Source organism: Megachile rotundata, chromosome 2, assembly GCF_050947335.1.
Source record: "Megachile rotundata isolate GNS110a chromosome 2, iyMegRotu1, whole genome shotgun sequence".
In the NCBI taxonomy this organism is placed as follows: Eukaryota; Metazoa; Arthropoda; class Insecta; order Hymenoptera; family Megachilidae; genus Megachile; species Megachile rotundata.
Window position 1 is genome coordinate 22,320,419 of NC_134984.1, and position 17,842 is coordinate 22,338,260.

The following is a 17,842-nucleotide window of genomic DNA, read 5'->3' on the forward strand; positions in this document are numbered from 1 at the left end:
GAAACCACCAGTTCCTCGTTCCGAACAATTGCTCTGGGCACGTTGGGTATCGGCCAACCCCCCATCGTCCCGCCACACATCGAGGGTGTTCGATTAAACTCAACAAGTTGAACAATTTATTACTTCGCCATAGAACACGGTGATTTTCGATTACCTCGAAGCTTTTCTAATCTCCCGTAAACGAATTTACCCGCTATTCGTGTCGGGTCACCGACGCGCCCCGTGAAAATCACGAGAGCAGCGTTACGCGAAGACAGAGAGACGGTCAGCGAGCGAGAATTCGCCAATTTCCATAAATCGGTATGGCCTCCCGTGTCCGTCGCGACGTCGTCGAGAGAGCAATTTGCGTAACTGTCTCGAAAAGTTACGAGTCAGCTCGCAACCCTATCGCCCTATGTCACCCCGTGTCACCCGGTCCGGCTGACTGTCGCTCGCGGACCAGTTTGACCCCGTCTTGACGCACCTTCGCGTCCATTTATCAATGACCGTGCGTGCACCTCTGCCGTACCTTCGTCTTATCGTAATCAAACTTTTCTCGCGAGTTCCGAGGAAGTCCTTTACGATTTCGACTAAATAAGGAAGCGTAAGAAGTTGACACGCTCGTGATCGAGTAAGAACGCTTACAAGAGGTAGATTTCGAAGGGCTACATTTTCACTCTCGCGCATTCAGGACCTGCCTCAATCTTTCACTGGCCGATGATGAATGCTCCGCGAGACATGGATCGATGATACGAGCATTTTTCTCGCCGCTCGGAAGTGTCCGTTTAGAAACGAGTCCGGAGCATCAATGGCGGGGAGATAATTTAAATTCATAATTGCACCGGCGAGCCAGATTAAGAATGCATCGGTCTCTCGACCAATTTCTTCGTCCGCGGTCTCTCGGCTAAATACTCGAGCGGCGAGGAACGTTTTCTTTCCGGTCGGTCCAGATTCGGTCGGAATTATTTAAAACCGAAGTCGGACAGATAGAACAGTGAATTTTTAACGTTGCGCGGCCACCGCCTTTCGAGCTATAAATTCCGTTGGCCGGTGTGTATCGTTAATAATTGCAGTTGGGAAATGACGCGTAACAGGTTCAGAAGGCTCCTTTCTTCGATTCAAGAGCCTCTTTCTCCCTTGTTACCGCGTAATCCTCGCCCCTAATCCTCCGTCTTCTCCGAACGATTAATGAAACACGACGCTCGACGATCCGGGACTTCCTCGGTGAAACGCAACACTGCGACTAAAGCGCTTTAGACACGGTTTAAGTGCGTTAACTCGGCCAAAGGAAAAGGGTACGGTCAAGTAATTCTTTTTGTCCGTGTGATTTCGTTAGAGAGAACCGCGAGTTCGGGATCGTCTCGAGATGTCGGAAAATGGAAAAGAAGCGTCTCCGTGGCGAGCTAGAGACGTCGGTATGCTCGGCAAACGATTCCTGATTGCGGTGCCGGCGAGAAAGATAACAAGAGGCGTGGAGTAGACAGAGGACACCCCTGGCTCGATCGTTTTACACACAAAGGCTGCGTGCTCGCCCCCGTGGCATTGTCCATGTTCGAGGTGGAGACGAGCTCCACCTTCGACCGTGCTCGTTCGCGTTCTCTTTTTTTATCCACTGTCTTCTCGGGTACAATCGGTGACACTTTGAACTCTGTTCCTCTGTCTTTCACGAGCGCCGCTACAATCTCTTTCCATCTCTCGGCTTTTCACCGAACACTTTTCTGCTCTCGTTGTTGTTGCCGGCGAACAATGACCGATTGTCAGAAAGTGTCTCGCGGTATTTTTTCTGGCGTCGCGACGAAAAGAGGAATACGAAGTTATCGCTGCGTAAGAATAATTGCGTCTCGAATCGAGACTCCTCTATTCGGAGTCGTCGATCGGTGTACACGGTGCCCCTCGATAAACACCTAAATATCCAATTTGGCTCGGTCGATACCGAGATATCGGTATTGGAATACCGCTATCGATACAGACGGATCGGTACTGGATATCCAGCGATATTGCATTCGGAATTATAGGTATTACGATATCGGGATCTTTAGACCCAATCATCCGAATCAAGATAAGAGCTAACGGTACGGACCTAGCGAGAGTATCCGACCGAGAGGAGCCTAAGTTTCCGAATTTTTCCACCGTTTCCTACGATGCGACCGAGAAGTTTCAGCCGCACTCGGACGATACAAATTTTGTCCCATCAGTCAGCTTGTTTTTATCGTTCAACTCTGTTTCCCTCTGCCGGACTAAAATGTACGATTCAACATCGGATTTATAAGCGGACATGCATCACGGTATTTAATGGCTAGCCATTATCCTAGCGACATTTATCCACGGGACGTGATTTCTTTTTCAAAGCTTGTCCTGGCGGTCTTGGTCGATCGATTAACGAGCTCGAGATGGAAAAGCTTCCCTCGCCAAATGGATTCTCTCGCGCGGGCTACGCTTCGGCTCTCGATTACTTATTTAAGTGGCGACCTTTTTTTTCCTTTGCCGTGTTTCCTGCTCGATTGACAAGACGATCGGATCCCTCTCCAGTATCCTCGAATGCCTCCGTAATAGAGATCCTTTTCCGCGATCGTTCCAAGCGAAATGAAATATGTAACGGGACAATCGACGGTACATCCGTCATGGGACAAAATAACGAGTGTCGTTGAATATTTGACGATAAATAGACTGGATGTACCGATTAATGCATCGACGTCTCGTCGCCGAATCCGGGGCTCGTTTACATTTCACAAAGCCTCGCGACCGGTCTCGAGATGATCGCGGTTGTTCGCGTTTCGAACTCGAAGCCGCGACGACCAACTTTCTTCTCCTTCCCGAGGATCTTGATCCTGGATGCAACTTTTCACGCGTTCTCGTTCGAATTATCGACGAGGTATCGATGGACACCGACGTCTCTATCGATCTACCGCGTCGTTGCGTGGGCGAGAATTTTATACGCGACGAATCTGACCCACTTGAACGTAAATTAATCTGTTCGAGCCTTGTCGCGGATCGGATGGCTGATTTCGAAACATCGAAAGTCTCGCTCGATTTGATGGCACAAACGCGGTATAAAACAGCGCTCACTCTACCCGAATTCGAAGCCTTTGTATCCCTTCGTCCCTAAATCTCGGTTAACGTTGATCAATGGAGGTGTCCGTCGAACAACGAATAGAGAAAGAAAAATGTCCGTTAAAGATTTTTGCTGGGTAAATTAGCACGGCCGGGATTTTCTGTTTGCCTATTTTATCCGGCACCGATGTACATGACATTTTCTGCCTGTCTCTGAATACAGTGTTTTTTCGAAGCAACACGATGCATTTTTTCCACTCTTTTTTACCGTGTCATCGAGGTACTGGTCCTGGAGGTGATTTGTTTTTTCGACCCAATTTACCCAGGCTAATATCCAACGTATTTCAACGGAATAACTTTTTCCTGCAGATTTTGATTGCGCGTTTCACCGTGTAACCGTTTCGCTAAGGGAAAAAACTCGTACAAAAATCTCTGAAGAATAGCTTCGAATCGAAATCTAAACGCGAACTGATGGACGCTCGCGTAAACTGTTAACAGTGTGGTAAGTAGAACACTGCTGTTTGCACCGACAGAATGAACGGTAGAATAAGTAAGATTAGCAAGGAAATTTGTTAATAGAATCAAGGGTAGTTCGTGCCGAAGAATTAAATCGTAGAACGAGTAAGGTTAATTAGCGAGGTTAATCCAACAAAAATGGTAGAGTAGAGTACGTACCTAGGCAAATTTACTCCGCCTATGTAAACTAGATTTAATTTGTGATAAGGTCTTCGTCAAGTAGCTCGCGTCATTTAGGCCTCGTATCTCGTATATGACGACTCTGAAATTCTCTCACATCCACTTATATACCTCGCACAACGCTCGCGCTCACACGTACATACGGGAAAGTTGTTAATCGACTCTCGAGAGCCGAGCACAACACGCGCTTCCTAAATCAGCTACCGCGATATATTGTCTTAACCGTCTACGACCGAAAATTTCTACGTCCGCGAAAACGAACGAGCCATTTGTTGCGCGACGAGTTTGCAAACTTGGATAAGCATAACGAGCAAAGAGAGAAAGGAAGTTTACGTAAAAACGAAGTAAAGGTTGACGCAAGAGCTCTTGTTTCGGTAGGAAATGACGAGTAGCGTCGATTTCGTAAAATACGACGGCATTAAGGTATTAAGATAAGTAACGTCGGGAGATTCGGAGAGAACAGCGTTGTTCGGGGCGACGTTTGTCGGGAGCGAAGAAGAGGGGTCAGCCTCGATTTTTCCCCTCGAGCTGTCGAAAATTAAATAAGACAAACCCGGTTAGGGGAGAAACGTCTGTTTGTTTTGACGCGGTTGATTCACTTAGCACCGACGCTCTTTTCCTTTTTCCCGCAGCTTTCCTCGGGCATAATTTTTGCTCGCTCGCTCGCCTCCTTCAGCCTCTCGCGTTTCTGGGTCGCTCGGTGGCAAAAGGACAACTCGTTTTCTTCTTCCTGCCGCTCCTCTCGAACGATCTTTCGACGTTTATTTTCTCGAGGAACGTGGAAACTGATAGCCCGTAAATGTTGCCGCTTAATCGTTCTCGATTTCCGTCGTTTCGTTGTTTCCTCTCTCGCGAACGCCCACACCGTTTTCCGGTACACCCTCTTCGCTCTCCTATCGATTTCGGATACGCTCGGTAAACGTTAAACGCTGCTTACTCCCCCGCTAAGTTTCCCCGCCCGAAACTTCCATTCTCAAAACTATATCGAGTACCTCCTATTTTTCGCTCTTATTTATTCCTGTTACGAACTCGTGTTTTAAGAGTCGATGCCACTCGACGGATGAGGGCCGAGCATTAACTTTCGAGAGCTTCGAAAAATATTATAGAGATCGATCGTGCGCTCGACACGCTTTTAATTAGCGGTTGTTGCGAGTCGCGTTACGAGACTCCATTTAGGTAATTCTCCTCGTCGCGCTTTTACGGATGTCGTATACGTACACGTTCTCGAGGAGGGCCCTCTCGATCCCTTATAGACTAGAAAATTGCTTGACGACCGTACGATTCGAGCGTATGCTCGATTAACGAAGTAGCTTTCTGCTCTCGAGTGCGAGTACATACGCGGGCCGAAAAATTTCTTCTCGATTCTTGGAATATCCGAGACGTTTCTGCTTAAGAAGGTACTCGCTATCACCGCTTTATATTATATGGATCAAGAAATAATCGCGTCTGGAAATTATCGACGTTTTCCTTTTCTTCTATCCGACAAAAGATCCGGTCCAAATATACCGAAACACGTTTGAATCGTACAATCGGTAATACAATACAGAACCACGCGATCGAATGTAAAGTAAAGCGTAATTTATTCGATTCTATGGACCGCAATACAATAGACGGATTAATTATATGAATTATCGACAATCGATACGCGATGCGGTTCTCAACCGCGGCACGAGAGGATTTATTACCGCAAAAAAACGAGGTTACTCTTTTGTCGCAGAGATCGTCGAGCTCGTCTAGAATTGAACGACGTTTCGACGCTAGACGTTTACGGTAAATCGAGATGGATCAGCAAAAACTGCTAATTAAACGAATGCTCGTAAACAGAGCTGTCGCTGGAGTTTGCGGTGCCTTGGGCAAACGTTATACTAAAACAGATTTTCGACCCTATTGGACGCTTCGCAAGATCAACCAAACCTTACCAAAACTAACTTGGCGATAACCCAAATTCGATTACCGTAACTCACCGCGTACTGCCTTTGGAAACCTGGAACAAAAGCGATACGAATTAATTGATCGAATTCCGACGAATCGCCTTTACACGGTACCCGGAGTCGTCTTTAAAAATATTTTCACGGATTAACCGGTTTTTGCAACCCTCGTTCACCCGAACGAGGGACGTTAGCCTAAAGATTACCGCGAATTCTATCGTTAAGGGTGAAGTGGACGATAAAAAGCCGTTATCGCAGCTACCCTCTCGCTCGAATAGTCCAAAGAGTATTTTCACTCCGAATCGCGTCGAGTTTTCCGACTGTTTAAACGACGGTAATAGAATAAGCAAAAGTGAGACCGCGAACGTAAATGAAAAATTTATGATGGAGCATTCTCGGCTAACGAGTGGTTGAAGAAACGGGCAGAAATTAGTGAATGCAACTCTGGCTGGCCTTCATCCCTCTTCTTTTCATTCGTGGTAAAAAGACACTCGAAAAACAGTTTTCATCTCATTCTCATCCCCGTTTCTAAACGCTATCCTCCACGGGGATTCATCGCTGCCCCATTTACTAGTTTCAATGACGATCATCGTGGAAAAGTGAGCTTTGGTCTCGCCTAGACGAGAACGTGAATGGCTCATGGTCCAATTTCTTGTTCAATTTCGAAATTGGTTTATTAAGCGCGTTTCGACAGTTCTCTGGCGAATACGTTAATATTACGCGGTTTGGTTATTTTGAATTAGTAATATACGGTTCGCTCGTTGATTAAGCAATTGGTTTATTAGGTTCGTTTTGTAAATTCGACGATGTACGGCACACAATTGACGATATATCGCGCAGTTACACAATGGGTAAACAACGAACCGACATTTACGAATCGGTACACGCGCGAAATAATCGAGCGATCATTATATTTATGGAAAAAAGTAACGATAACGCGATTACGGTCGAATAATTGAAACGAAAGGAGATATCGTAAATAACCGCGAAAAGCATCCCGTTCGAAAGCGGGAAACAGAGATTTCAGAGTCGATTATATCATCGATTTAGCTTGGTTCAGCAATCGAAATTCAATTCAGGTGCTTGGGGCGCATTCTCTCTTTCTGGTGTAGGGACGCTTTCGGAATCGAACGCTGCCTCGATTACTATACATAGAGAGTCAGCGAGCTGAGGGACAATCGTCAAAGCCTCGAATCGATGCCCATTGCACGTTTTCCCTTTGCATCGCTGTACAAGCACGGTTATAATTAACAGGAGTAGTATCATCGCTGGATAGAGTTTCGCTCCTTGCAACCTCGACCGTCTTTTACTACTGGAAATTGGATTTGCCTTTCGCGGGAAATGCATCCTTTTTCGCTGCTATGTTTCATTCGTTCTCGCGAATATAAACGACCGACGATACAGCGGGTCGATCGAAAGTTTCTTCGGCACGAATTCTTTGGTCTTAAAATTGATTAGTTCGTTCAATCCGTGAGAGTGTACTCGAACCGTGCCCTATCCGATACGGAGCTCACTCGAATTACTGGGTTTGTAAGGATATCTCGAGCCTTCTTCGACCCAATCTGGAACCGGGCTGATTTGCTTTGCAAAGATGTCTCGAGAATTTTTCGAGCCAACCCGTGTTCGATACTCGCTTTAAACCGTCTCCGATTTAATAGTTTCTGATCGATCGCTTTGTTCGCGTTGTTATTGTACACGCTGAACGAGAACGGTGCTTTTTCGTAAAGCGTCGCAAAATTAATCGACGCGTCGATTAAAATTACAAACGACACCCTTTATTGGGTTGACGCGGAGACAGTTCGGTAACGAAGCGTGTTGCAGAGATTCGCGGTATCACCCAGGATCTTACCCAGAGCAAAGCATCTAAAACGTTGGTACGACGGTTTCCGTTAACGCACGGTGTTTGTTCGATATCTGTTAGAGACGTTAGATGCCGCACCGGGCGAAACTGAATTCAACTCTCGCAGTTAACCAAGAGGAAACAGAGGAAACTGCGAAACACGAACCAGCAATTAACGTTGCGTTCGAAAGCGCATCGCGTCCCACGCGTTCCTTAATTAATCGCGAGGATTAACGAGTTCCGCGCTGATGGGACTGCGACGAGCGATCCCGCGGCAAACAACCATCGTCTTCGAGAAACACCGTTGAAAAATCGAACCTAAAGGGACTTCCTCCGACGAATCGTGGAAAATCGAACGAAAATAATCGCGAAACCGTGTGCGAGCACGATGCTGGCGTGCGTGTATCCGGCGGAGAACTTCAAGTTGAAAGCCGTGACGGTGAAGCTCCGACACGGACGATCCAAAAGAAAGACGAAACTTCTTTCCGTCAAGGAGAAGTCGGCCGACAACAAGGAGGTAGAATGCAACGAAACCTCCAAGCCCGAGAACGAGGTAAGGTCCTTTACGTTCCAAAAACCCTAAAATCCTCTTTCGATCGGACCACCACCTCCGATGCTGACTCTGTCGAGCAAATTTTAACTTTTTCCCGGCTCTTATCGGCTATTTTTAATCCGACGGTCTGCCGTGTTCGATGGAATATCGATTTATCGGAAATTCGATATTTCCGTGGTCGAATCGAACGGTGGATTCCATAGTTGTTCGCCATTTTCAATCGCGAATCTTTCGGAAGAAGATTACTCCGCGACAATAAATTACGGAGATAGCGTTAACGAAGAATAGACGAAGTCAAGAATATAAATAGCTTTTAATGTAAAATTTTATACCGAGTCGAGAGAAGTTTTACGCGGTGTTTCTCACTTTAATGGCTCGTTATCTCAGCTAGTTAGTTTCGCTGGTACTTTAATCTTCTACATATATGTTGGCACAATGTTGTCTTTTTAAGTTCTACTTTGAGCGTAATTGTATCGAGGTGAGATCTGTGGGAACATTTTCGAACTACTTTGCAATCTTCTGCCATCGCTTAGCATAAATGTATCGAGAAAATTATGAATTTTATGGGAAGAATATGTAACGCGTCTTTTAATCTTACACGCTGCTACGTCGATTATAGCCCAGTCTGTTGCTGCCTAGCGCGACCATGTTGAGGAAATGATAAATTCTGTGGAAGAATTTTGTAAGGTATTTTTCGATTTAAAAGTTTGCTGTGTCAGATAGAATCTTGCTTCACTGGTACTTCAATCTTCCTCTGCCGTCATAATATTTTCTTTCTCACCGTGTAATGGTGGCATACTTATATCTGAAACGCGATAAGTTCCACGAGAAAAATTCTGTAAAATGTTTTCCATCGGAACAGTTTGTCGACCGAAATATCTCGTCGAATTTATTTATTCCTTCGCAATTTTATCATCGAATATTACCTCTCATTTTTAATCAATAATCAAATTTTCGCACGATTGCCAATCAACGAATCAAATTCAATTTTAAATGTCTACCTGTAAATGAAATTGATATCTGACGGAATTTTTAACGAACCCCTGCTAGAAAAGTGAAACGCGAGTTATATCGAGAATTCGTAGACATCTAGATTCCTAGATTCGCGAATCGGTGCGGCAACGAAGGAATGTCTAGTATTTAACCCTTGAATGCATGATTTTCTAATTTTACCAAAAGTTATCAACTAACAAAATACCTTGAAAGCGGTTGATTCAAATTAAAACGAACAGATGACGCTATTGTGTATTTAATTGGTACGTGGCATATCTGCAACGCTACTCATTGCAGGTTTCCTACATTTTGTATATAATTTATAAGATTAAAACTGGTATGTTGCATTTATACAACTATATGCATTTAAGGGTTAAAATCAGATATACTCGTATCCATCGCAGTCTCGATCTCCTACGTCTTCATGAAATTCTATCCCGGAAAGCAGCCTGGTCCAGTATCCGTAATCACCCTAGGCACCTTATCACCCTTATCCCTTTTCCCCTAAAGCTCGTTATCGTTTCTTGAAGGCAGGGGTGCCGAGCTAACGTATAAATCTATTTATCTGCGACAAGCTCGAAAGACGCGGCTTCGAACGTTCATTACGTATTCACGATAAAATACGCGTAGGCAAGGGAAAGACGCGTCATAGTTTAGCGAAGCTAAACACACGGTAGTTCATCGGGGTAAATAATAGTCGGTAAAGTTTGTAAGACGTTATAACAGGTACTGGATTGGCCCCCAAGGAATATTTCGATGGAATTTCACCTGTATTCGTGCGTATTCTTGCTAAAATGTTCTTCGTCTCTCTTCGTACGCCATCGTCGACGAATTTCCTTAATTACCAGAGGGAAATTATCGTGTCTGGAACCGTTCCAAAACTCTGTCTCATTTATTCTCGAATATTAAGTTTCCTCGGTACAGAGACGCTTATTTCCATACTTCTTTCCTCGCGAGACTCTTTAAAACTCGTCAGATCGTTTCGGATGTCAATTTGTTCGACTAATTTTTAGCTCTCCCGATTATCTTGCTCGAGCATCGACGTTACACTTTTGCAGTCTTTTATCGGACGAGCTTAAGAATTCGAGGGAAAATCGCGCTATTCCGGGAGGTTTAATCCAACTTGATTTACGACAAAGGAAATAAAATTCATTTCCATTCCATTTAACATCGGCAACGGTACCCATTAACACTGGATCTTGAAAGTTAATTGGTTTTTAACCACATTTCCGCGCAACGCTGGTCTAGTTCGCTCCCGTATGTTATTTTCCTTATATCCGGCCCCGTCTCGTTAATGGCTAAGCAAACGAATAAATAAACGATCCTGCATACCAACCGACACACGAGCAAAACACCGACCACTGCTTCGGCTCTGTATCTAGGCTATCTTTTTATATAAAATGCATTACAAAATTCTTTCCGTAATCTCACCGTTTCCTATGCTAACAAAAACAATCCACAAGTACACGGTTTTATTAGCGTGTAAAGGCAATTACTGCCGAGATAATCACAGCATTGCCTCGATTTGGATCACAAAGCTGTTCCGAAGTACTATAATCCAAGTTCGGACGCGTGTCGATATTCGTGTCGAGACACGATATCGCTTCGATTCGAATCGGAGACACAGCTTAGAGTTCGTAGTTCGGGTTCTAGATGTGTCTCGACATCCGTCACTTTGAGCTATGATATTACTTTGCTCCGGGTCGGACGACGAATCCGGCTACCATTCGTCGCTCCGTTCAAATTTTGACATATAAGGATTTAGGGACGCAGAAATAACCGGGCACAGGGATCCAGAGTGGTATGAATTTAGGTGAATCTGGGCATATTGCGATGCGGAAATGTGGGAATAGAGGTATCTAGGGATCTGGGGACATAATGTACAGAGTATGAAAACTTTTCCATGTGGAATAATATAATATAGCAATCTCCGGCATGGGGATTTAAGAATATAGGAATCTAGAAATATGTGGGTGCAAAGTATTGAGACAGAGAAACACGAGGATATAGGAACGCAGTTTTGGTATATGGTGTAATACGGTATAGGAATCCCAAGAATTCGAGTGTATGCAGATGTAGGTAATTCCGTGCGTTGTAATTCGTCACGTGGTATCGCCACGAGTTGTACCGCGTGCACATATTGTTACACATTCAATTCACACGAGCTATATTGCGACCCATTGTACACCGACCAGCAATGTCGCGACGTACCAGCTATTATATCGCCACGGGTGATATCCAGAACATGTAATCTATAATACAGACGCTTTCTATTAACTAGTTTATCGAATGCCACCGCGTCTGCTCGCATGATCCAGATACCGAAGCCATGTTCGATACTCCGAAGTTCACTTCGTTTAAACGTTAAAACGCGGCATAAGCTATCGTACGTTTTCTAAACTGGATCGTAAGAAATTGCTAGGGAGCAATTTTCGAAGCGACCCGATATCCTTTAGATCCAACGCGAGGCATCTAAGCAGTCACTGGTCGAGTCGTAATCTCGCCAAGTGTTCGAAACAACGGTCGTAGGAATAATCAACCGTTGGAAAAAATTAACGAGAGCTCAGTGTGCTGTATAAAAATACCCTCCTTTTTTAACCGAGACACCGGTTCGAGGGAAGAAAAGAACGGAAAATTATGCGCCGTGAAGCGCAACGAGCTTGAAAGGATTCGACGCGAATCCTCGGTTTAAGAAACGGGATATAAAGTAGAATTTTCATGTTTGCGGGAAAGAACTTGAGGATCTATAGAAGATCGTCGGTTTGTTACTCGGAACAGAATGCTGCTTTTCTATTGAAAATACTCTCCGCCAACGAATAAAAACGGCATTATTTAGGTCGTTAGAAAGGGAAGCGAAGTAGATGGAACAACAGTTTCGGAAGCTTTTACGAGATAAATCTACCCGTAGAAAGTTGAGTTAATAAAGATAACTAACGCGAGGCAAATATGAAAGTTTCCTTATCTAGATGGTTATTCGATTGTTCTCAACATTTTTGCATTTTAATCGCGCATCACGCGCAACCGTATAGCGGTAGATTACGTACAGTTACGCCACTCCGATTCAACGGTCGCGCGCTCTTACGTTTGACGAACATATTTTAATTAAAAATTTAGCATAAACGTGCCGATACCGGTAAGCGAAGAAAATGACAAGCCCCAAGAAAAATTGGAACACGCGTGCCCGATAAAATATAGAAAACGTTATAGTTTGGTCGTTGCTCGCGAAAGGAAAAATTCCGCGAGGAAGATCGGCGCGTCGTCCTGCGAGTATCGAAGATCTCGAACAAGAGGATCGGCTAATTCGATAAAAAGTAAAGATCGAAGGCAGACGGTGCGATACGGCGAGCATCCGTCGTCTTGGTGCATCGTTTCGTTGACGTACGAAGGTTACCAGGAGTCCTTGTCGCTGAGGAATTCGAAGGGCCAGGTCGTCCTTGGGATTCTACTTGGTATCGGCGGCCGGTCCTCTCCAGATGGTGCACGAGGTCAAGCAAAAAGAACTCGGTCCACTGGTCCGGACCTACCACTCTTCGTCTCGCTTTTTCTTTTGCGCCGTGTTACACCTTCCCTCCTTCTTCGCCTACCCTTCCGTTTTTTCGTTTGTTTCTGCTGCCCGCGAAATCGCGTAATCCTCTTCTCTCTCCGCTATCATCGTTTCTTTCCTCCTCCTCCTCTTTGCCGCGTTGCGAAATGGCAGGCTGACATTTAGACCGCTCTGTCGCCTCCCTGCAACTCCAGGAGAAACTGCAATGGGTTTACCTTACAGCCTGACTTCTTCGTTATTTTTTAGAATATAAATAATTCCTTTACAAGCGATATACATACACCTTGCATTTCTCGTTTGTTTATTGCCATGTTCCGCGAGGTCTGCTAGGAAATGGTTGGCTAAAACTGTTACAGCGGTGATTTATGTACCGAGATGGTCCTATTGTTATGTCGAGAATTTCTATTTTTACATGAACATTCTGTAAGATCGTCTCAAAAATATTTAAATGGTTCCATTCTTTTCTTTTCGCATTGTCAAACAACGTTATATCTTGAAACATATAACAAAGTCCATAAAAAGAGTTATTATTAGACCAAAGAAATATCGGAAGTCATACATTCGACCTCGAAGGCTAACTCGTTCGCGGATACGGTGTTCGGACGAAATCAAGAAGATTAGCTCTGTGAAACGTAGAGACGCGACTGTTTAACGTATGCGAATGTTCGCAAAATGATTTAGCTGATGTATCGTTAACTCTGTTTCAGTTACCAGTGGGCGGGGGTGGTGCTGTGCTGGTGCTCAGCGAGCTTGAAAGCATGGCGGCCAGGCAGCAGCGGGAAATTGCCCAGCAAAGGCGCCTCCTGGAGCAGAGAGAGGCCCGTCTGGCCGTGCTTCGAGGCGCACAGGTGAGCCCGAACCCTATTCGACCGCCCTTTAACGCGGAAATCGTCCTGGAAATTGCTCGACAAAGCTCTAGCAGATATTACTGGAACTGGACTCTAGCTCGACTCTCGATGCGTTCCGCTTCCGCCCGACGATGAGCCCGGTTTCCGTTGCTTAATTAACCGACATATTTCCACACCCTCCGTGAATTATCCTTCTAACGTTATTTTAACGCGTTCGGTTGCCTTCCATCTACGAGAGAACAATTTTCGAAAATTTTCAATTCCATCGACGTTGTAATAACACCGTAACGTTCTCGGTACAGATGTTTCCATGTTCGCGGAAATAATTAAGAGAAGCGTAGAATCAACTCTATAGAAATGATCGTTTAACGTTATTTTGACCTACAACCGGATGACGAAGCAACTGCGCGACGCACCAGCTGCGTCGTGAACTTTTCAAACAGGTATCGAACATCGTACTTTATGTGTCAGTGACCAGGTGCGCGAAAAAGCTGTTGGCAAGATGCAACATTTGTGAGAAATCATTTTCAAATCGCGTCAGTAATTTTACGAAAAATATGAATTTCATTCGTCACGAAAACCATCGGTTTACCTTTTTCAATCAAGCTGTCCGATCGATCGAAACGAATACACAGAGACTCGTTTCGAGCCTCTATAGTTTACGTAGAGTCGCGCTTTCGATGGAAACGAACGATGACTCGAACACCGAAAACCGAACAAACGATTCCGGTTAATAGCCCTGTCGCTTTATCGGATAATCGTTCTCAGCTTCATCGATCGTTCACGCTTCCTGACACGAGGAATCAACCGACAGATGGATCTCTCGTTCAAGGTCAAGGTCACAACCAGCAAGGTCAGCCTAACGGTTACCGAACCAACTGGTCGTTTTCGTTTTTTTTCATCTCGAAGACGTCGATTTTCACGCGTCACACGGAACATGGCCAGCGAATTGATCGTCCACCATTGGCGTAACTCGAATTCTTTCCTGCCGCGAACCTCTACCGATTCGTTTACCGATAGCGCGAGCACCGTGGATAATCGGGTAGCCCTTTGACATCCGGAGATTCAGGAACGTGGAAATTTGAAAATGGTAATATTCTTGCGTTTCTCGTAGCTCGAACACGATTCGAAGCAACACGGTGATCATTTTTGAATCGACGAGGCCCATCTTGTTGGTCCCTTTGGAGTTACGCCAATGTCAACGACGTAACATGCAATTCGAATCGCGAACACCTGTCGGCTTTTCGAGATTCTTTCCGCTCGTACTCTCGGGCTTTTCAGAGCTCTCGTGCACGCCAGTCTCTTTTGTGGCGGACGGTCGACTTCGACAAGACTAATAACCGCGACCGAACACGTAATTGCTAGTTATTTTTGCGCTCCGATCCCGATTTGCTCGAACGATAGAGATCCGAGGTGCAACGAACCCTCGATCACTGACCACCGCCCGGGCCATTATCCCCCGAGGAAGCCTCAGGATCGTGCGAAACACTTTATTACCGAAATCGTTACCAGGAATTCCTTTTTTCATTCAGACGTTTACTCGATGTACTTCCTTCAAATTGCTATGTAAATAGCACTTTTATCCGTGCGAAAAATCACCTGTTATTTCTAAGAGATATTCGAATCGGCGCGTCTAACGAAGTAGGATAGCAACTCGATAATTGGCACCCTAGGGTTAACTCGTTTCACGGAACTTTGCGAAATTTCGAGATTTATATATTTCGAAAGAGTATTCTAATAAAGAGCGTTCGCGACAGGCAGGAAATAGACGTCGAACGCGTACACTGCCGTTATAGTGTCATGAACCCCTGATTCTAATAACAGGTTACATAACTCGAGTTCAATCTCTTCCTCGATGTAATGGAAAATATAAAATTTGATCATCGGTTCGATAGGCGGTCGTGAAAACGTTAATAACATCGTCTCGGTAGCATCGTCGGCGATTCAAAATCCAGATCTATCGAACACGATTTTAATCAAGCCACCCACTTGATTCACTTAACCCGCATCGTTTTACGAGCTAGCTAAGCGTGTAACGCGCGAACTCGCCGGGCTCTTCGGAGAAGATGACGGGATCAGAGCGGAGAGACGACTTCCTGTCTCGTATGCTTACCTCTTAAGAGCGAAGCAGCTTCCTTCTTCAACGATATTAACGAGATTAAGCGCGACTACGAGCATGTTGTCTTCCTATCGACTAGCCAACGTGTCGCTCTAATCTTGTACCGGATGATACGATGCGCTGATCGCTTTAGAGCTTGATGCCTCGTTGGGTCCAGAAGAAAGGCTGTCAGTTAGCAAATTCTTGCTCGAACTTTCCATAGTAGACGCTGAGGAACTTCGAAACTCTTGATGAGCCATCGACCGCAACAGGAACTATGAATGTTTTCAAAACTATCGAGCGTTGCCACCTGTAACGCGCCAGATTTTTGCTTATTGTCATTTATATTGGGACCGGATTGTTTCTTCTAACAAAAAATATTGGTGTTCTGATAGCGCATAATGTTACATATTCTCTCATATCTATACAGCTATTATACTACACTCCATGAGCACAGTTCCCATAAAATCATATTCCCGACCGTGTAGCTCTTGCAAATAGTACCCGGTTCATCAGTCATTTCGACAAACATGAAATATAAAAAGCAGGAATATCGGGACACGCGTTACGCACAGAGGAAGCGAGCTTTTCATCGGCAAGCAGCTATTCAAAGCAACGCGAAAGAAGCTCGTAGTCGGGCCTCAAGCTGGATTTCCTAGGACTCGAAATCCTTGATCCTGCGGCGGTAGGAGCTCTCTATTTCTAGCTCGATACCGAAGATGGAAAGTTTTATTCGGTCATCGCTCGCGAAACGGATCTTCCGTTCGTTTCCTATTCGTTGACAGGATGTTCTATGAACTGCAAAGACTTTTTAATCGTCGACAATGCGCATCGCGATAAAAAGGGTATTCTGGTGCTGGTTAATTTCGAGGGATTAAGGAACTGCGTGCCGAGGTAACTCGACTAAATTTCTTCTTCTTTCTCTTGTCGTCGTTAAGTGACTTCCAGCTAGGACGCCGTGGACTATTTTCACGCTACCTGAAGACAAGAGACGTAATTGTCAGACGTTGTTCTCGGTAGCTCCGGGTCTCAATTTGTTCCACGCTGCACGCGGTGTTTCTGGAACCTTGTTTCGTTGTTGACCCTGTTGCGAATAATCCTTTTATGTTGGTATCCGAAAGTGCGACTGTGACGCTCGTGACACGTTATTTTAAACAGAAAATGGGTGCGCGTCTTTGTAACCGTGAAATATTACGAATTGAAAGGATACAAGAATCTCTAACTAAGGATATAGGAGTCTGTTAGAAATCCAATTGCACAGACAGATTCGATGGAAAGTCTGTTCCGCGATCGATTTCCCATTCGGTTTCCCAATTCTCTTTCGCAAATTCGATAGCGTTAAGTTATTCGTGTCCCTAGCGTGATAGAGTAGCGGGACAAATAGGGTCGTTTTATTTGATCGCTCTTGAAATATTCTGCGCGTACTGTTTTGCTTGCTGTAGCGTACTCGGTCTGTTTGGCCCACGGGTGTTTCGCCGTATTCAGACTGTTGTATCTAGCGGCTACTGTTTACTGTTTCAGGAGCCAGCACAGCAGGAACAACTCGCCAGATTGAGGCACAGGCTGGACCAACAACAGAGCAAACTGAATCGGTTGCGGTTGCTCAGATCGCAGACCGACCAGTCGCGTGCCAACAACGCCACGTTGAGTAAGTCGATTAAAAATCCTCGTTAATGCTTCTGCTGCTAACTTTTCGATCGATCGATCCAAATCCACAGGACCAGACTATCCTCCGAAATCGGTTTGCCTTTCTACCAGATGTAGTTCGCGCAGTTACGACAATCTCGATGTTTGCTTCGGAAGTTTAAATTTCATTGCTGGAGAACGCGTTCGCTTATCAAATTAGTATGCGCATACATTGACCGTAACGCGTGCGCGAAATTATTCAGGACACAGACTCTCGTAACAATATCGGAGCGATAAAAATCAGCGAGATAAACCGTATTCTCCATCGTTAACAAGTATTCGATTAAATCCCGCGGGGAGTCACGATTAATCCACCACAAGAAATGAACCCAACCACCCTCGCTTCCACAATCCCCTCGGAACGAGGCAAGCCGTGTAAATTCCAGCGAAGCCATTCGTCGTAGACCGTGTCCCGTTCCAGCAGGGTTGCTCGTCTAACCCTCTAGAACGAACGACGATAAACTTGGTTAATCCAATTCACCGGGAGCATTCTGGTCCAGCCTGTTGTGTCGGCATATTGCGTTCGAAAGTGAAAGTTCGACGTTGGCGCGGTTCGAACGAACGGGAGACAGGGAAACAGCACGTACGAACATGAAGAAGAGATACGTTCGAGAAGTTCGCCACGG

At 45.2% G+C, this 17,842-nt stretch overlaps 1 protein-coding gene across 5 annotated transcripts in view; it reads left to right on the forward strand.

Annotated features, from left to right (window-relative positions):
- Positions 1-17,842, forward strand: part of LOC100877563 (Ankyrin-repeat, SH3-domain, and Proline-rich-region containing Protein) — a 77,295-nt gene that overhangs the window by 42,199 nt on the left and 17,254 nt on the right. For 3 of the 5 annotated variants that reach the window (XM_012293627.2, XM_012293624.2, XM_012293626.2), the window contains 2 exons: positions 13,292-13,432; positions 17,052-17,178. In XM_012293627.2, the coding sequence (XP_012149017.2) occupies positions 13,292-13,432; positions 17,052-17,178 (268 nt within the window). Of the gene's footprint in view, positions 1-7,575; positions 8,048-13,291; positions 13,433-17,051; positions 17,179-17,842 lie in introns of all 5 variants that reach the window. The other 2 variants (XM_003706794.3, XM_012293628.2) reach the window with 2 other exon arrangements.